General features: G+C 41.4%; 1 protein-coding gene across 8 annotated transcripts in view; it reads right to left on the reverse strand.

The window, feature by feature from the left end:
- Nucleotides 1–21720, reverse strand: part of CHRDL1 (chordin like 1) — a 113704-nt gene that overhangs the window by 30243 nt on the left and 61741 nt on the right. For 5 of the 8 annotated variants that reach the window (XM_058536510.1, XM_058536515.1, XM_058536512.1 and 2 more), the window contains exons 5-6: nt 14052–14197; nt 12487–12580 (exon numbers count right to left, since the gene is read on the reverse strand). In XM_058536510.1, the coding sequence (XP_058392493.1) occupies nt 12487–12580; nt 14052–14197 (240 nt within the window). The remainder of the gene's footprint in view (nt 1–12486; nt 12581–14051; nt 14198–21720) is intronic. The other 3 variants (XM_058536511.1, XM_058536513.1, XM_058536509.1) reach the window with 1 other exon arrangement.

Consider the following 21720-nt stretch of genomic DNA (forward strand, 5'->3'; position numbering starts at 1 on the left):
GCTTTCTGGTAATGGGAGACATGGAGAACAAGTATTTGAAAAACGGTCAAGAGCTAGGCTAAAATTCAGATTGTTTATAACTCCCATTGCTTCTATTAATCTCTGGTTGGCTTGAGCAGGTCACAGAAGTAAACCCTGTCCTCTCAAAAGGACTAAATGTACAATGAGATTATGAGATACGCATGAAGATAAGCCTCAGACAGCAAAACTACGCCAGCATGTGGCCACTTGTGAACCACACACAACATCATAAATAGGGTGCCATAGGTCTTGATTTATCTAGGACAACCCAGTTTTATGCCTCTTTCTCTGGCAGGCAGAATTATTAAGATTGCCCCTCTCACTTTCAAAAGTGTCTCGGTTTGGATGATAAATTATATGGTCCCTCTAATCATAAGGCAAATAGAAATTAAATGAATCCTCGAGACGGGGAAGTGATCTCTGTATTTTCAGAAGAACAAGTTGCAATCAGCACAATCAGGGAAAATAGCTAAAAGTCTTTTGAATGAAAATGTGAGAGGGCAGAGAGGAAGAAAATGATCATGAAATCTCCACCTACTACATGCCAGGTTCCGTGGCTGGGCTACTTTATAGCCAGTACTCAACACCCAAGCTGCAGAAGAAAGAGGGAAAGGGAGCAGATGACTCTGGGTGGCCTATGCCAAACATCTAATTCTACACATTCTCTTCAGAGGGAGCAAGCGTGCTGAAATCGGAGGGCAGCTTTGAAGAACACTGGTATAAGGATTCTCCATTGGTAGACATCTGAGCTTTCAATAATGATATGTAGTACTGTAAGAGGTCCCCCAGTGTCTTGTGAAGTGGACAGTCATTTTTTTAAAGAATACTTGATTGTCAAATAAAGCACTTTATTGTTTGGGCTGTCAATACAAGCTCAGCACTTCAAACAAAATATCTGCTTGAGAAATACTAAGTCATAGACAAGGAGGAATTCATGCCAACAGCAGCAAGCCAAATCTGAAGAGGAGTACAAAAGCATTTATCCAGAGAAATCAGAAATATGTACTTTTTAAAAAGTGCATTGTGAGATTGCATACGTTTGCAGGAGGGAATCATGGGAGAGGGAATTAAAAAAACTATTAGCTAGATGGTGCCCACGACCCATACTCTGCTCTTTCAATGGAGACATAGCTAAACAGATCCAAGTTTATGGTTAGCAACGGGCTCTTTGCATCTCAGAGTAGTCCCAGTGAATCTTCTGGAAGCGTTACCATATCTGGCCCCTGGGAGCAGAGGCGTCACATAGTCTGTTCCTCCCAGTAGCCTCAAAGTTAACAGAGTCCCCAAAGTTGCTTCACTTCCCCAAGTTGAGAAGTTCACTTCCCCTTAGTAGTAATGGCTAAGAGAACAGCCCAGAGTCAGACTGCCTGGGTCCACATCCTGGTTCTGTCCCTTCTTACCTGTGTGACTTTGGGCAAGTAAATGAACCTCTCTGTGCCTCAGTTTTCTTATTACTAAAATGTAGACAATAATACCTACCCCATAGGGTTGTGAGGATGAAATGAACAAGTATATGCAAAGAGCTTAGAACAGTGCCTGGCACACTGCAAGTGTTATGAAGTGTTAGCTATTGTTCCCTCTCCCTCTTCTCCTATCCTTTCCCTCCACTTCTTCCTCCTTCTCCTCAAGAGTAGCTTACACATGGGGAAGGCCCAACTTAAGGGACTCGCACAATTGTGCTAGGTATTTAACAAAGGAAAGGATCTGGATTAAACAAACAAATGAAGCCTAGCAGAAAGAAAATTTATGCTTACACATAGAAAGAGAATCATTTTATTTCTAAATCATTACATTTCTAAAGCCAGAATCCTAGAGATACAAAAAAAAAGAGTGGCTGCAAAGATTTCTTCAGCTCATTCCTTCTGCAATGGCTTAGACTCTTTCGTAGTTATGCTAGTCCTGTCCTTATTTTCATCTTTTTAGAGGAGGAGTTGGCATTTTATTTAAACTCCTTTTTCTCTCTTGGCTTAAAATAAGGTTTAAGAGGACAGATATCTGCTTCACTGGGAGGCAGTGCAATTTACATAGTCATAAAGTGGAGTGGTAAAAATCCAAGTACCCAAATAAAGTTGAGTCCTGTGCTACCACATCCGTAAACAGAAAATAACAAGCAGGACGGAGAAGGGAAACTCAATGATCTACTGATGTTTACTGCCTATACAATCTGGGAATGAAAAGCAGTCAGCTTCTTCTTTCCATGACCATCACTTTGGCTTCCTGGCCCTATCCAAAGAGGATTGGACTACTTGGTGACAGTAGGGGATGTGGCTCTGGTTTAACAGCCAAAGCCAAGGGAAAAGTAGATGTAGTCATTCCAGCAATTTGCTTGAATCAACGGATAATTATAACAACTGTCCACTTTGCCGGGGCTATGGAGACCTGGGCTTTATAAGTTCTTACAGTTGTAGTGCAGGTAATACAGTAGCCCCCACTTATCCACAAGGAATATGTTCCAAGACCCCCAAAGGATGCCTGAAACTGTGAACAGTACCGAACCCTATATATACTATGTTTTTTCCTATACATACGTACCTATGATAAAGTTTAATTTGTAAATTAGGCACAGTAAGAGATTAACAACAATAACTATGGTCATGTGTTACTTTTTTTGTTTTTTTGAGGAAGATCAGCCCTGAGCTAACATCCATACCAATCCTCCTCTTTTTGCTGAGGAAGACCGGCCCTGAGCTAACATCTATGGCCAATCCTCCTTTTTTTTTTTCCCCAAAGCCCCAGTAGGTAGTTGTATGTTATAGTTCCACATCCTGCTAGTTGCTATATGTGGGACGCCGCCTCAGCATGGCCCAACAAGCAGTGGGTCAGGGCACGCCCAGGATCCGAACCCGGGCCGCCAGTAGGGGAGCACACGCACTCACCTGCTAAACCACGGGGCCAGCCCCTAGTCATGTGTTACTTAATGACAGGGATACGTTCTCAGAAATGTGTCGTTAGGAGATTTTGTCATTGTGTGAGCACCACAGAGTGTACCTACACAAACCTAGATGGTAGAGCCTACTACACACATAGGCTATGTGGTACTAATCTTATGGGACCACCATCATATATGCAGTCTGTCGTTGACCAAAACTTCATTATGCAGCACATGACTATAATAATAAAGTTGGCTTTGGGGCCATTATTAAGTAAAATAAGGGTTACTTGAACACAAGCACTATGACACCAAGACAGTCGATCTGATAACCGAGATGGCTACTAAGTGACTAACAGGCGGGTAGTGTATACAGTGTGGACACCCTGGACAAAGGGATGATTCATGTCCCATGCAGGACAGAGTGGGACGGTGCAAGGTTTCATCACGCTCCTGAGAATGGCACGCAATTTAAAATTTATGAATTGTTTATTTCTTGAATTTTCCATTTAATATTTTTGGATCACGGTTGACCACAGATAACTGAAACTGCAGAAAGTGGAACCGTGGATAAGGGGGTACTACTATATTCAAATATGATTCCTCTGCTTGACATCACTCTTCTTTCTCATGTTTCTTTTTCCTCTGTTTATACTGTCACTCAACAAAGATTAATTTCTATAAATGTTGAGATCTAAGCTCATGAAGACTATTCTAATGAGAGTAGTGGGCATATCCAGTGGTGTGTTTCTAGGCAGTCATGGCACCCCTTGAAGTACTTAGAAGGACAAGGCTGAAGGAAGAGTGGCTTTAACCACCCGTGAAAAAATAATTGCTTTGAAATGCTTCATTGGGAATGCCTTATTTTTATTGTAGAACCAGACTCATGTACACATGAAAAACCCTCCACCCCCACAACAGGATGGGGCATTATTGACCTTGACAGGATATCCCAGATGGCCAATTAGGAATCATCGTTATTAATTTGTTAAGCTCAGTATGAAAGTCAATGCTGTCTCATCCACTGTCTGAAAGAGTTTCCATCTAAGAAGAAACATTCTAAACATAAAAGACATGCCAAGAAGGAACATGATGACCTCAGAGGGGTGGGAGTCCTGGGACAGTCAGCAAGCATGTGGAGATGAATTTTGAGTACAAGGGATGGAGAGAGAACAAAAACCACCTGGAAAGTTTCCATGGAAGAAGAAAGCTTCCAGTTGGGATTTAGAAGAAGAGGAGAGGTAGGCAAGAATAGAAAATCCCTAAGATGGTCCCACATTCAAGAACATCAATGATTCACTTTTGCAAAGGGATTACTAATGGTGGTCAGACTTCTGTAGCTATGAAAAGATCAGAGTGTTTCAACACATTTTGAAGTTTAGGTGACAGCATACCAACTCAAAAATTATTGAGTTAATTTTTACTTTTTTAAGTAGTGTTTCTCAATAACAATGATTCCTTTCTATCATTATGACCAGGAGATGGTAGTATTTCTGCAGAAAATGTGGGCAAAAACAACTCTAGACTGACATGTGAGGATCTATATTTGGAGTTGCTGTTATTTTCTCCAGTTTTCTTGGATTTTGAAAAATTTGATAGATTTTTATGATATTAAAAAAGTGAAATATCTCAAACACTGTTTCCCTCGAGATCGCTGCATTCCAGCCGAGATGGTGTCTGAGGTGTAATTTTTTGGAAAGAGAAATTGAAAGTCTTAGGTAAAAGGGCAGTTTTCTTGATCACTGACAAATTGCTTTTAAACAGTTGCTTCCAGTTTCACTTACTTTGAAGGAGTTAGCAGAAATATCTCGATTTTATAAAAAGAGATTCAATTTTCTCCTTGGGCTCACTGGAGATGTGTTGGATAAATGAGCTTGAGTTGAGTAAGCTGTGAGTTCAATCATTTCTCCTGTCTCCCTAGCCAGGACCGCACTGGGAGCGCTGTCAAAAGCTTTTCGTAACTGTGGCTCTCTTTCTTTTTAATAAATTCATCACAAGATACATGCTTAATACTATGCTAGCGGAAACAAAGGAAGAAGAAGATTGTCCTTTCTTTATAGAACTTCCTAGTTGAGGAGCCAAGACCCAGGAAATAATGAACAATAAAAAAAAATATTTTTAAATGCTGAACTCGATTAACCAGACTAAGCCCTGACAGTGGTCAAAGAAGATCAGTGAGGAGGACTAGAGCAATCAGGCAAGACTATCTAGAAGATGTGCGACTTCAGCTGGGCTCTTGAAAGATGGGTAGGACTCTAATCAGTAGAAGAGTGGAGGAAAGCTATTCAAAGCTTATGGGGAATAACAGTCAAGAGAGGCACATCACAGGGGTGAAGATGGGAAGGAACACAGCATATTAAAGGACAGAGAACAGCCAGCCTAGAGAAGAAGGTGGGTGTGTCGGTGTCAGAGAAATGAGGATGGGTAATAGGTTAAGGAAGGGTCAGACTGTTTTACAGAGGGCCTTTAAAAACAAGCTGAAGAACTGAAATTGGATAATATGGTAAGGCATGGTAGTCACTCACCAACGTAATCAAATAGTTCCTTAAGAAGAAAAGCCTAAACTAGACTATTGTGCAGCATGTATAATGCAGGAAGGACAGTACAGACACTCCTACAGCATGGGGTGACTGGTTTCATGGTGACTTCAGAAATCAGGGATCCTGGGAGGATAGAGCTGCCACCAGTTATCTCCCTAACTTTTGAGTCAATCATTCCTGTGAGCCTCCCTGGGGTGCAGAGAGTGAAGAGGAATGTGGTGTGAGTTGAGGCTGGAGAGACAGTCCTAGGAGTCTTCCTTTACCTCCCCAACTAGGTCGACCCCTCTCAATTATTGCCTTTTATAACACCTTTCCTTTGTAGCATGTGGCACAATTGTGATTTTCTATTTACTTGTGTCATTACTTGATAAATGTCTGTCTTCCCCACTAAATTCTGCAAGGGCAGCTTCCACGTCTGGTTTGTTCACTATTACATCTCTAGCGCCAGCACAGTGCCAGGTACTTAGTGGCTGCTCGACAAATGTTTGCTGAATGAAAGAAGGTAGATATTTACACTTGGGCCTCCTTGAGCCTAGAAAGAAAGAAGGGTAGAATGAGGTTGTTCCCTTGTGGTTGAGAGTGGGTAGGTTGAGGCCTTGATGGGGAAAGATGGGCAGTGTAGTTACTCCCTTAGGATTATCTGCCTATGCCAATGTTCCATGCATGTCCTCTCTCTCCCTTTATTCCCCTGCATTAGGAGAGGCCCTTGTCACACTCCTATGAATGGCTCCCACCAGGTAGTGTAAGAACTTGGGACTCTATAGCCAGACTGACAAGGTTCAAATTCTAGCTCTGCCACTTACTACCATGTATCCCTGGGAAAATCACTTAACTTCTCTGCCTCAGTTTCCTCATCTGCAAAAAGGGGATAATAATTGTTCCTCCTTTGTTGTGAGGATCAAATGAGCTATTACACATATAAGCGCTTGGACCACTGCCTGGCACATAGTAAGTGCTACATATGTACACCATCTACCAAATGCAGGCCTGGCTCTCTATACAGCTGATAGCCTACCCCAAATACCTCTCCCTTGTCTAGAGTCCAAGTACATAGTCTTCCCCTTTGCTTTGGCAAGATAGGCAGGAGACAGGAAGCAGAAATGATAAAGGGTGGAGGGAAGCTGGGTGTGGGTTTGGGTTTGAGGCCTGACTGCCCAGAACGTGGCAGTTGTACAATCTCTGAAGAGATTTTTTCTCTTGATAAAGTTTCCCTTAAGGTTCCAGTGGCTGTTTGAGCTACAGTTCCAGTCCAGATGATGTTTGCTGAAGCGCCAGCAATGACACGCACCCTGCCAACACTCTCTTGACTGTCTTGGCCTCAAAGACATGTCTAAACAACTGAGGCGGGGCCTGAGATTCAATCCACGGCTAAGACTGCTGTCTGACCGAGGAAGAAAGGCACACATCAGTGTTCGGTGACAGTGCAGAGAGCCTGTTTCAATGGGGCCCTTTATATTAAGGTTTGCAAGTTCAGCACTCAAAAGGTTGTTTCTTCTGCAGTATTTTGCCTGCAATTAGGGTGGCCAGCATAGGGGAGAAGCGTGTCTGGGTTCCCTGCTGTATGAGTAATATGCTTACACAAAGTATACCCTTGTAAAAACATCATTTCAACAGAAAAAAAATAACTAGGTGCTTCAAAAATTAGAACTTCAAAGCAGATTCACTCACATTATATACAACTGAAAGATGTAAAGAAATTAAAGGCAGAGACAAAAAAGCATCAATTTTACAAAAGTTTAGGATTTAGTCCTTATAGGGGAAGATGAAAGAGAATGGTTTATTTAGGCTGGAGAAGAGACGGCAAAAAAATAACTTAATGAACTGTCAAGTATGTGAAGGCACAATACATGGTCAGTAATAGCTGGCTTTTATCTGTTGCTTCTGAGGACATAATAAAAGAAAATAAATTTAAGTTGTGACAAGAGAACTGTTGAGAAGATGGTTAGTCCTAGGATCTGTTACCACAAGAAGGACTAGAAATTAGGTTTTGTATATGGAGGTTCTATATATGGAGATTACGTAAATCAAAAGGCAAGACTATCTGAGGCCGGCCCTGTGGCACAAGCGGTTAAGTGCACACGCTCCGCTGTGGCGGCCCGGGGCTCGCCGGTTCAGATCCCAGGCGCGCACCGACGCACCGCTTATTAGGCAATGCTGTGGCGGCGTCCCATATAAACTAGAGGAAGATGGGCACGGATGTTAGCCCAGGGCCAGTCTTCCTCAGCAAAAAAGAGGAGGATTGGCATTGGATGTTAGCTCAGGGCTGGTCTTCCTCACAAAAAAAAAAAAAGCAAGACTATCAAAGATAGAAGAGAAGGTGCAAGTCTACTTAACCCCAGAGTAACAAACATAGTAATTATTATATGAAATATAATAATTATCACTTATTAAGCAATAACTCTGTACTAGACCTTCTCTTAGCACTCTATGTCATCAGAGTTAATTTTTACAACCTTTCCATGGGTGGTAGATCTCATAATCCCCATTTTTTTTTCCTGAGGAAGAGTCACCCTGAGCTAACATCCATTGGAATCCTCCTCTTTTTTTGTTTGAGGAAGATTAGCCCAGAGCTAACATCCATGCCAGTCTTCCTCTATTTTGTATGTGGGTCACTGCCACAGCATGGTTGATGGGTGGTATAAGTCCACGCCTGGGATGTGAACCCAGGCCACCAAAGCAGAGTCCGCTGAACTTAACCACTATGCCATGGGGCCAGTCCCTCAAAATCCCCATTTTTACAGCTGATAAAACTGAGGTTATCAGTGGTTAAGTAGCTTGCCCAAGGTAACATCGTTAGTAGGTGAGAGCTCCGCCATGTCAAATCTATGTCCTTGTGGCTTCAGAGCCTATGTCCTTTGCACTATATTGCCTCTTGGATACAGTAATACATCTTTTTTGCAGTTTCCTTTCTTCTATTAATTATTCTTCACTTTTGACTTCACATACCCTTTTCCCCAAACAAAATAATCTCAGCCTAAATATTGGATTATAGCAACTAGGTGGCTATATTAGCAACCACATGTGCACCTCTGCTCAGTATGGACTCTCTTCCCTTTGGAGCAGATTCAAATTAAGTTAGGACAAAGGTGGGAAAGGAAGTAAGGAACAAAATACCCATGTTTTCTGGCTGAAATGTAACAGCTGTACTGAGGTACAGAAACCCATACACTGTAAGAAACAGGTATGGAAAGATCTAGGGCCTACTGAAGCATAAATGAAATTTGGCCACAAGTAAATCCGTATTGACTTATGAGAGCTGGTACAAAACGCATATTAAAAGGGATAAGCATATACTGATACTCAGAATAAAGTCACTTCTTTGAAAAAAATTAATTATAGTGTCCTAAAGTAGGATGGGGGAGAAAAAACAATATGGGAATCAGAAATGACACCAGGTAATTTCCCATTGACTATGAACCGATGTATCGTCAGTACTATCTACCACAGGCAATCAGTGATTCAAAGGAAGAAAATACAAGAACAATATTTTAGTAGTATCTAATCCAAACCATGACTAACTTTCTGGCAATATTTCCAAGCTAGTGTGCAATATTCAAAGAGCACTTACTCTGTGCCTAGTGCAGTGAGGGGAAAAGGATGAACCAGAAATAGTTTCTGCCTTAAGGAGCTTATACCTTGGTAGGGATGATAAGACATGAGCACAAATAGTAAAAGACAAACCGTGATGAGGTGATAAATGCTACTGGAGAAGCACAGATTAAGTGCTGAGGGGTCCTAGAGAGGAAGAAAGTTTACTCCTAACTCACAGGATTAAAAGAACACTTCATAGAAGAGGTGGCATTTAGACTGGCTTTTGAAGGATAAGCAAGATTTAGGGGTGGAGAAATTAAGGATGGAGGTGGGAAGGCAGAGAACAGAAAAAGGCCTTCCAGCTAGTATTTATCAAAACATGACCTGATAACTACCCGTGTTTGAATCTGAGGAGGCTGCATTTGAGCTACGTCTTGAGGAACTGGCAGGATTTCCACAGGCAGAGATGGAGGGAAATGATATTTCAGAGACAGGCAAAATTCCCTTCTCCCTACCCTTACGGTACATGTGCAGATGTTACCTAGACAGCTGTTTGCCTCCTCTTCCTCCCAGTTCCTTATCATGAAACAGCTGCCGCTCATTCACCCCAAAGTTGGTTGCCATATGGTTGGAATTAGATGCTCTGACCAATCAGAGACTGACATTGGTTACTTTTCTATTGGCTTCCTCAGGCTTCAGACTTTTAATAGGCTCAATTTAAGTGCACTAAACTCAGATGTGAAACCATCCTTTCAGGCCACCCCCAGTCGTCTACATGGTCTTAGGAATGGATTCTCAAAGCAACAGTCTATGGACCACCTGCATCAGAATGGACGATGGGGCTTGTCTAAATGCACATCCTGGGATCCCACCCCATGTCCACCAAATCAGAATCTCTGCAGTTGTGATCCAGGGATCAGAATTTCAACAAGTTCTTCAGGTGATTCTGAAGCACTCTAAAGTTCAAGAAATATTATGGGGCAGAGGAGAGAGCAAAGGTACAAATGTGAGAGCACAGGAACAATGTGAAGGGAACCTGAGGTACATGAATGGAAAAATGTGGGCCTATAAAGGTAAGTTGAGGCTAGGGCATGGAAGGCCTTCACGCCAGAGTCAGGGAGTTGACATGTATTTTACTGGCAACAGGGAGCCATCCCTTTCAATGGCAGAGTGAAATGGTTAAGAGCATGGAGTCTGGAACCAAACCGTCAGGATTGAAATCTTACCTCCTTGACTCACTAGCTACATGACCTCAGACAAGGTTCTTAACCTCTCTCTGCCTCAGTTTCATCATCCATAAAATGGGGATAATAATCGTAATCACCACACAGGGTTGTCATGGGATTAAATGAGTTCATATCTACCAAGTGTTTAGAACTGTGACTGGCATATAGTAAGTACAATATGTCAGCATAAAGACTTTTGAGTAGGGGTGTAGCATGGTTAAGGCTATCTTTTTGGAAGATTAAGCTGGCAGTAATGTATAGAAGTCAACTGCCCATCCCCTACCAGCAAATCCTGTAATTTTTTCGTCTAACTCAGTGGTTCTCAACCTTGGCTGCACATTGGGATCGCCTCCCTCACCTTCCCACCCCTGGTCTGCACATAAATTTACCAAGGTAATTCCAATATGCACCCATGGTTGAGAACCAATGCTCTAAATATATTTCAAATTTGTCTATTTTTCATTATTGAGTCCTCACCATATGCAAGACACCGTGCTAGGTCCTTTTCCTGTATTATCTCCTTTAAACTCACAACCATTTGGAGGTAGGTGCTAATATTATCCTCACTTTAAAAAGGGTTAGAAAGGTTGAATACATTGCTTATGATCATCCAGCTAGAAAGTAGCAGGCCTGGTATTAGATCCGAGGCAGCCGAGCTCCAGAGGTTCCAGTTTGAACCACTACTCTGCACTGTGTCCCCAGACCAGACACTCACCCTCTCACGCTAGAGAGACTACTATACTCACCTTCCTCCAGGTCTCTCCACTTGCCTTACCGCCTCCCTCCATCTAGTCTGGACACAACAGCCAGCGCGATCTTTTACGACATCAACTGGATCATGTCATGCCCCTGTGCACAACCTTCTACTGCCTTCCCAATGCACTTAAAAACTGAATCCAAACTCCTTCCCATGGCCTTGAAGTTCCTGCATGGTCTAACTCCTGTTCACCTCCCCAGCTTCATCTCATGCCAGTTTTGACCACGATCACTATATTCCAGCCACACTGATCCTTAGAGTCCTTGAATACTGTAAACTCTTCCCAGCCTGAGGCCTTTGAACTTTCTTTTCTTTCTGCCTGGAATGCTCTTCCCCCAGGATCTTTGCATGGATAGCTCCTTTTCATCTTTCAAGTCCGAGCTTAAATGTCATCTCACAGAGGCCTTCCCAACCAGTCAGGCTAAATGCTTTCACCTCTTATTTTCTATCTCAGTCTTTTATTTCCTTCATAGTACGTACATTGTTTACATTTAGATATTTGTTTACTTGTTTGTTTATTATTTGTCTTCTCTGGTAGAATGTGAGTTCCACAAGAGCAAATAACATATCTTGGCTGCTATGTATGCCATATATGGTTGTATACATTGTGTACTACACAAGAGTGCCACAGCTCAGGGAGTGCATTCACAAGGATTTTCTGACAAATGGCAGTGAAGTATCTTAAGTAAGGGGATCGTTTTTGTAATTCACATAAAGATGCCATGTAGTCTAGCAGTGCCCTCTATGTCTACTATATTTACCAACATGTATCCAACTTCTAGCACAGTGCCAAACGTATAGCAGCTGCTCAAAAAATATGTTGATTGGATGGAAAGAAAGAAGACAAAATTAGGATACTGCCAGAGGGAAAGCAAGGAAAGGGAGTGATATAGAAGACTTGTTAATAGATTTGGTAATTTGAGAAGAAGGAATAAAGGAGAAATTAAAGGTAAGTATGTTGATCTTAGGAACCTAGAGAAAAAAAATGGTGCCATTATCAAAGAAATGGAATCCAAAGAAGAAAAAACTGGCTTGAGAAGATGACAATTCCATTTTGGATATAATCTGAGAAGACGATGCCTTCCATTTTGCTTTTACTGAGTTTGCCACCGTCTTACTGTGGGATTTCAAAAAATGCACCTAAATTTGCCCTGAAGTCTTCAAAGTGTTCACATCAACACTTTGCAAGGCCCATTCTTCCTTTTAAGGCCCTGCATGGAAATGGCCTGTGTTTTACAATACAATAACCAGCGGGCAAGCTAGAAGGGATTAAGGAAGGAGAGATAAAGATACTCACTTTCACCTTAGATGACTCCCACCCCTTTTCCCCTGCCGCTCTCCAGCGCAGCTTCTTTCAGGTAGTGGCCCTTAAAATCAGTGCTTTTATTTTTTTTTTCCTTTTATGAATGAGAGCACTGCTAAAAACTAAGGATACCATAGAAAATTCCCTTTCCCTAGAACCCTGGACAGGTATTTTCCACTCTTCTAAGTCCTGCTACTCAGGATGGCAGCATCCCGGGTCTTGGGATATGGGACACCTACCTCTGCACACCCGGCAGCAGGAATCCGGAACAGAGACTGGGAATGCACAGGTTAACTTGGGGCAAGTCTTGAGACCACAGTACACGTTTCCCTCCTGCCAAGGAGAAACAGAATTAAGGTCAGAAGGATCTGGGATAAGTGTAATACCGTCCCAGGGTTCAGTACCTGGGATGAGTAGGTGCTCAAAACATGGCACGTCCTTGCCCACTGCTCTCCCCCAGTCAGTTCTAGGTACTTCCTAAATTTTATTATGTGTTGTTTTTTTCTATTTACTATTTCTCCATGTCAGGGACTAAGTCACAGAAGAGTTGGTAATCCTAGTTGGGCATCCTGGTCTAAGATGGTACAAAGTAGTCAGTGTGAGGGCTGCCATGGGCCTCCAAACCACCAAATATCGTCTTGCTCCTCTCTTCTCTGTTCATTGCATCCCTTGGTCTCCAGCACACCCCAGCTGGATGTTGGGGGAAATGAGGATTTGTGTGGTAGCCACTTTTTATAACACTAACTAGAATCTCCCTTCCAAACCAAGGAGACAAGCTCACTGGGGTAATCCAAAATTATACAAAATGATCTGCACTCACAGTTCAATTCAGCACAAGGCAAAGAGGAGGGTCCAATTTACTTGCTGTTATGTCTGTCTTTGCATAATCTCCATTCTCTAAAATTCTATGTTCCCAACATTATTCCTTAAACCTTGTTCTTAGTTCTTAGAAGCATACTATTCTGGGGCTAGAACGGTTCCTGAAAGGTCATTAGGAAGGTAAAGCCACAACCAAATTCTCCCAAACTACTGAGATACTATATTTTTTACTAAAAATCCCTAAGGGAAGAGAGTCTATAACTTCCCTTGGCAGTCCAGCATTTAATGCCCCTTACAGGCAGAAAATTTGTTTCTACATCTAACTTCATTCCCTCACACTTCAGTTTAAACATTCATTTTACTCCATTTTCTCGTTCTATTTATTGCAGTCTCTGGACTGCACAATTAGATGAAGATATAATCCGTATACTTTATTCCTGAAGTATACACAGTTCTTTTGACAAGTAATGTCACAGGAGTAATCATGTTTTGTCAAGAGAGTTCTCACTGCAGGGCACCAGGAATGAACTAGTTAGTAGAATACTTCAGAGATGGGAACCGAGAGATACCCTATTTTCTTGCAAATTGGTTGAGTGACCCTACATGGTGCCAGTAGCTTTTCCACCAGTGACTCTAGATGGTGCCAGTAGCATTCCCAAGGCTTCAAATAATTGAATCCTTCAGATGAAGGCTTTGGTGGTATAACTACTGTGAAAAGCAGTGCAGATCAAGACCACCAACTTATCTTTGCCCATTTAAGCTGTCTGGAAGTTTTAAGACTGAAATACAACTGGATCTGACCTCTTCAACACAGTTGTTCAGGGTTGATGAAGAGTCTAGATTGGCAGGGAGGCTTATGATTTAGATGCAATTCATCTTCCATTCAAACACTCTACAGTGTAGGCTCAGACTAAAGGTATAAGTACAGAGGGAGTTCTCTTATTTGGGTAGGGACTAGAAGGGACATTAAGATGCGGGATCTTACCGAACAGCTGCACTGGGTGCATTGATTGGGTTGCCGGTTCTGAAATAGCCCTTCAGCCATGAACAGCTCACCATGTTGGTAAGTGGTTCCGTTGTACTCACATGACTTGCTGGTCACCTTATTGTTTGCTGGGGGTAAGGAGTCTTCTGGGACAGGGTGGAGAAAAATCATACCGAATATTGGCATCGTTTCAAATCATTCACGTCATTCAAAGAATTTCAAATCCCAACAGCAGATGGGGCTGTACCACACAGACGGAATTAAAAGACAGTCCCTAAATCAGTGGCTGATGATTTTAGGTAATATTAAAGCAGCCAGACAAGAATAGCAGCTGACATAACCATCCATCCATTCTTTCAGTTCAGCATTTATTGAGCACCTACTATGTGCCAGGCACTGTGATAGGCACTAGAAGGGATCAGAGAAGAAGGACAAGGCCTCTGCCTTGGTGGAGCTAACAGTCCTAGACAAACAAGGTATTAACTTGCCTCGAAGGAGGGAGACCTTTTAGAAGAGGAACCGTCTATTATAACTATGCTGGTAACTTGACCCCTCCCATGTTTTATATCACTTGGTGTGTGCTTATACGCTTGTTCCAGCCTCTGGGGTTCTGGAGTCTTTGCTTATTTTTAATCCCTCCACCAAGCCTGCTCCCTCCCTCCCACTCTTTTCCACCTATTGAAGTCCTATCTGATTTTGAAGGCTCAGAAAAAGTCCCTTTCCCTCCACGAAGCATTCCTAATAGCTGCAGCCCTCAATCTGCACCTCTCAAGGTATCTGATGTCTGAAGCACAAAATTCACAACTGAATATTATTGTAACTCATATTTGTCGATTATAGTCCCTAGCCAACAATTTACCAAGAGATTTCTCATACATTATTACAATGAAGCCTCATAACAACACTGTGAATTAAGTAAGGTAGATTCTTATCTTCATTTTTCATTTGAGAATAACAAGTACCTGAGTTTGAATGACTTATCTGAAGTCACAAGGGTAGTGAATGATGAAAAAAGGAGTTGAAATCTGGTCTCCTGACTCTAAATTCTATCTTCTTTCTATCAACCTATGTATATATGTGTATGTATTGCTTTTTGAGGACTGGGAATCTGCCTTACATGTGTCTTTTCTCCATGGAGTCTAGCACAGGGTTGCCATGTAGCAAAAAGTCAATGCATTTGGTGAGTAGAATCTAAGTAAATGGTCTCAAGAAGACTTCTCACTGGTCTTCCTTAAAGTGAATGCTGCACACATATACACACACACACACATACCCCCACCCCAAACAACAATGCGCAAGTCCCCAGATTAAACTAATCATCGACATACAAATTGACAATAGATACAAGTAGAGCTTGGCAAGTGCCTACTGTGGGATAGTGGAAGAAGAGAATTCAGAGGAGTTGTCTGTTTCATTAGAGGGGAGGCTTAGGGAGTTAGACCATCCTTTCTTTCCCATCAGTCAAACCTATAATGAAAATGAGTCCAATTTATGGTGGGTAAATTATGCCTCAATACAACTGCTTTAGAAAAACAGAATAAAATTATTCTCAGGATACAGGAAAAAAATAATAAAGGCTAATAATAGTAATATCCATTATTATCATCATCAAACAATAGCTAACATTTATCGAACTCTAAATAATATGCCATGCACAATGGTGAGTGATTTTCCATACATTATCTCATGGTCTCTTACTAATTCTGATGTAGATGTTATTATTATACCCATTTTGCTGATGAGGAAACTAAGTCTTAAGAAATTAACTTGCCCAAGGTCACACAACTTGGAAATGGTAGCACCAGGATCTGAACTGATGTCTGACTGATTCTAGAATCTTCCCTCCTACCTAATATCAAGGAGGATGCCAATCACTGCAAACCTCTAACAAGGAAGGGACCAGTTAATTTAAAACCAAAACCAACAGAGTATGAAGGCTATGTTGTCTCTCTAGAGTATTCTGGCCTAAAACATCCAGAAAACTGATATTGCACTTTCTTTGGCTTCAGTGATTTGGGTAACTAACTCAGTTCTACACTTGGCTATATAAGTTGATCTAGCTTCAATTTATGAGTAACTCACTCACCATTTATCAACGACCCCTTACAGGATACAAAAGAAGTTCCTTAATTTTGCCTTAAAAAGAAGAAGCCTTAGCTCCTAGAAAGAGTTTAACTCATACTAATTGACTCTTTGGTCTGGGCTATGAGTCCCTGCTCCTGCCCCCAAGCACACACAACCAGACAGCTGCAGCTGGTAGACATGAGGGAAACCCATTGGAGAAAGGTCAGGAGCAGGGCCATTTGCCCCCTGGGCTCTAATTATACCAAATCTCAGTATTTTGTGGTGAAGAAAAACTAGGATGACCTACAAAATAATATTTGCCATGACTCTTACAGGAGCTGGCAGATCTTTGGAATACCAAAAGAAAAAAAAAACAGTTGGAATTATTTTGCCTCAAAAGAATGTGGATTGATTTTTGAATTGGGCCCTCCACCAAGGGTTCAACGGTGAGGCAATTGCAGGGCGAGGTTTTCTAGTGGAAACTTGACCTTGAGAGTCTTTCTTACAATAGTCTTCAGAGGAACCTGGCAGGGGAATCTACTAATCTACTCAACAGGAGATGGAGAGAAAACAAAAGACAGGAAGACAAAACAGAATCAAAGAAAAAGAAACCAATTATGGTCATGCTTAATCCTAGTTTTATGCAATAAAATTACCTTAACATCTTCACATTTATTTTTATTTCATTCTTCTAACATCCCTAATTGGTGTGTGTGTGGTGGGGAGAATTATGTAAATGAAGCTACTGATACCCCAAAAGACTTTGCCCATTTCACACAGCTATTTAATCAGAGAGCCAACTTGGAAATATAGTTTTCCTGCCTTGAAGTTTGTGTTCTTTTCACAGAGTGAGTGTTAAAATTGGGGGGCAGAAAGGAAATGAAATCAGTACCTTGAAGAGAAATCTGTGCTCCCATGTTCATTGCAGCATTATTCACAATAGCCAAATACGGAAACAATCTAAGTGTCCATCAATGGATGACTGGATAAAGAAATTGTAGTGTAGATACATGATTGGAATATTAGTCAGCCATAAAAAGAGATCCTGCCATATGCAACAAGATGGATGAACCTGGAGGATATTATGCTAAGTGAAATAAGCCAGACACAGAAAGAAAAAAACAGCATGATTTCACTTATACATGGAATCTAAAAAAGTTGAATACATAGAAGCAGAGAGTAGAACTGTGGTTACCAGGGGCAGGGAGGTGAGGGAAATGAGATACTGGCCAACGGGTACAAAGCTGCAGTTATGTAGGATGAGTAAGTCTACAGATCTAAAGTACAGCATGGAGACTATAGTTAATAACACTGTATTGAATACTGGAAATTTGCTAAGAGAGTAGATTTCAGGTGCTCTCATCACACAAAAAATAGTAACTATGTGAGGAGATAAGTTAATTAGCTTGACTGTAGTAATCATTTCAATATGTGTATATACATATATATATCAAATCAGCATGTCGTATATCTTAAATATTTACAATTTGTATTAAAAAAAAAAGAAAAGAAATTTAAAAAATCCTGGGGGTCAGGATCACTGAGTCATATCCCAGCTCAGGTAATGACTCCCCATAACCTTACACAAGCCTTTGGGCCTCGATTTTTCTATCTAAGAATGGGACATGGGACTCAAATCTTCCCTTGCATCTTTAGAGGGCCAATGCAACGAACCACGGAAGCAAGGAAAGCCACCTCATACTCTACCCTCTCCCTTCCCAGATTTTTGAAGGTGGCTGGGCTTCTAACCAACTATTCTTGGAACACATTCAGTGTTCCTGGCCAAAAACTAGCAGAAAATCAGCCCAAAGCAAAGCTAGCTTCAGGGCCCCTCAGGGGAATGCAAGAACAGAAATGACCAGGCTGCACGGCTTCTAGCCTCCACCATCTCCCCTGATTCCAGTCAAATCCCACACAGCACTCTGAGGAGGAGTGGAGGAAGGACACTGTGGTAAGCAGACCAGCACTAAGCCATCTGACTACAGTTGTGCAGGGAAAGAAACTGTTTCTTCTCCCGTGGTGAAGGATGGTCTTATATGCAAACAGAACTATGATTTCTGGGGTCCTCAGAAAACACTCCCTTATCCTATATATCTCTTACCTCCTTTTCTCTCACTGGTGCCTAAAATGTCATCATTAGAAGTCCATTCCTTTGGGGTAAATGGTTGCCTTTTTGCAATCAGATTTTATAATCCCAAAACTTCTGTGAGTAGCTACACATTGTTACTAAGATGTTAAGGTGAATAACTTTGCCACAGGCTTTTTTTTCTCCTTCAGAGAAACTGGCAAATTCTACCAACAAGTCTGTGGTCCTATTCCACTTCCTTTGGTTCACCCTTTTCTCCCCTCCAGGTACTACCCTTCTTCCCACCCTCTAGAACCCAAAGTCCTCATGCTGGTTGCTCTCTTCTCCACTCTCCCTACCCTCAAATTTCCATTTTCTTAGTGGAGCAGTTCTTGGCTAGTCCGAAAGGTCGCTTGTATGTCAGGAGACACTCAGCTCCCAGTGTTTATGAGAAAAATGCAAACCTCTCCAGAGCTCCCCGGGATCGGTTGCTAATCTCCTCAACTCCAAGCCATCCCTTCTTTTGCCATTGCTACTGTTACTTGGGTTCCTACTTTACTTTTGATGGCTGAGCCTGATCCTAATGTTTCCAGTCTGGTTCTCTGTCATTCTACTGCTGTAGTCTCAGCACATTCGTAGGCCACTTTGGAGGTTGTGGTGGAGAGGATATAAAGAGATGAAGGGAAAAGCCTTGAAAGAAGAGGTTATCTTCCATTTAATTACCTTGAGAGAGACAGACAGACAGACACACCCAATAAAACAGTATAGTCCAAAAGGCTCGACCCCAGGTCCCAGAAACACGAGGACAGAACAGCAAAAGGACTAGGAAAGGAAGCTCTGTGTTGGGTGCTGTTTGTATGCAGTGTTTTTCGGCTCTGGATCTCAGTGATACAAGTGAAAAGAACTGAGCCTGGTCTCTGGGGTCTGCAAACTTTAGGTACAAATCTCAGCTTTAGCCTGTCTTTGCTCTGTGACCTTGGGAAGGCTACCTAATCTCTTTGTACCTCGGTTTCCTCATCTTCAAAATGAGTATGCCATTTACCTTACATGGCTATGAGGTTTAGAAATAAGTAATTTTAAAAAGCCCAAAAGTATCTGGTACATAACAAAGTTCACAATAAATGGTAAATGGTGTTGTTCTAGAAAGAAGGCACATAGGAGAAAGCTATAAACTCAAAGAACATGAAGGGATTTTCCTTGTTTCCATGGATAACTGGACAATTAATTAAAAGACATTTGCTTTGTGCTTATGTGTATGGTAGGTGCTGCGTGATAAAGACAGTTAAGGCACTGTTTCTCTCTTGTTTCCTTTTTTACTTAACAAACACTTATGGAAGTCTTTGACTACACCTGGCACTAATAGGCCCTTGACTATACCTTGACAATAGCTGGTACCATGCTAGGTTACAGCTACAAAGGTAAATAAGACATGTCCTGGACTTCAAGGAGAATCCTGCTCTCATTGGAGGGGCCAGCACAAGAAGTTGTTAAATGATAACATATTTAAATCACATATGAAGGTTAAGAATGGAAGAGAGGTCAAATTATCACAAATTGCCCAACTGTGTCAAGCAGTAACGAGTACCAACTGCACTGCTAAGATTAAGGTTAGAAAGCAGAAAGTATTCTTAGCTGAAAGAGTTATTAGAACTGAAATCACAGACCAACCAGTCATGTAGGGCAGCCACTTTTAAACTGTGTTCCACGCTGCCTTGGGATTCATTGTAAGTGTCAGAGGGACATGAGGAAGAAAACCTCCTCCTCACTTCCACTTCAACAGAACAGCTCCAATTTTATTGGTGTATGTGTTTTTATAATTTTTATGACTTCATTCTAAGAAAGGGCTTTGCTGCTAAAAGACACTGTAAAACCACTGACAGAGAAGCTCTTCAGAGATTTGCTACTTTGGATTAAAATCCTATTTTCCCTAATATATAAAGAGCTCCTAAAAATTGATAAGAAAAAGACTAATAACCCAAGAGTAAAAAATGGCCAAAAAATTTAAACAGAGAGTTGAGAGAACTACAAATGGCTCTTAGACATTTAAGAAAATATGCTCAACCTCATTTGTAAGAGAAATGTAAATAAAAACTGCACCGAGATACCATTTTTCTTAGCAGATATGCAAAAATCCAAAAGTTTGGTTAATACACTCTCTTGGCAAGCTTGTGAGAATTGATACAAACACTATGGAGGGCAATTCAGCAATATCTATCACTTTAAAAATATATGTATTTTTGTTTTTTTAAAATTGGTTTGTTTGGTTTTTTTTTTGCTGAGGAAGATTAGCCCTGGGCTAACATCTGTGCCAGTCTTCCTCTACTTTATATGTGGGTCGCCACCACAGCATGGCTGATGAATGGTGTAGGTCCGTGCCTGGGATCCAAATCCAAAAACCCAGGCCGCTGAAGCAGAACACACCAAACTTACCCAGTACGCCATGGGGTCACCCCAAATATATATGTATTTTTGACACAGCAATCTTACTTTTTAAGAATTCATTTTACACATACACTTGCACATGTGTGAAACATATGAAAGTTATTCATTGCAGCACTGTTTGTAATGGCTAAAGATTGGGAACAACTTCTATGTCCATCTATAGATATCTGGTTAAATATGTGATGGCTCACAAATACAATGAAATATTATGGAGTTGTATAAAAGAATGAATAAGCTCTTTATGCACCAATACAGAAAGATATAGTACTAAAATGAAGAAAATCAGAACGTGCAAAATGATATGCATAGCATGCTACCTTTTATGGAAAAGAGAATATATCTTTAAAAGAGTATATATTCATATTTGCTTATATTTTCATAAAGAAAATCTAGAAAGATACTTAAGAAAGTATGAAAAGTTACAGGGGAAACTATGTCTTGGGGGGAAGGTAAGAATCGGATGGATGTGGGACAGCGGTGAATTAGACATTTTACTGCATACCTTTATATATATAAGTATATATAATCATATATATATACATACATACACATATGTACTTATATTCTTGAATGATACAAATTTCTCACTCAAAAACTAAATTTTGGGGCCAGCCTGGTGGTGTAGTGGTTAAGTGCACGCGCTCCACTTTGGTGGCCCGGTGTCTGCAGGTTCAGATCTTGGCCTCGGACATACGCACTGCTCATCAAGCCATGCTGTGGTGGCATCCCATATACAAAATAGAGGAAGATGGGCACAGATGTTAGCTCAGAGCTAATATTCCTCAGCAAAAAGAGGAGGGTTGGCAATGAATGTTAGCTCAGAGCCAGTCTTCATCACAAAAAAAACCAAAAAAACTAAATTTGAAGAGTTGATGTTTGAAAAAAGTTCTACTTCAAATCCAGTGGCTAGCCCGGGTGATCATTTTGAGATCCTACCAACCATAGAAGATCAATCCTGCAAAGCTGGTCATAGAAGCCCAGCTCTATTCCTCCTAGTGGGACAGATCCTAGCTAGGACTCTATGCTCCTAGTGTGACTACAGGGAGATGTTTTCTCTCCTACTGACACTATTCAGCACCTTTGTCGGGGGACAGTGGG

Source organism: Diceros bicornis, chromosome X (assembly GCF_020826845.1).
Source record: "Diceros bicornis minor isolate mBicDic1 chromosome X, mDicBic1.mat.cur, whole genome shotgun sequence".
NCBI classification, from domain to species: Eukaryota; Metazoa; Chordata; class Mammalia; order Perissodactyla; family Rhinocerotidae; genus Diceros; species Diceros bicornis.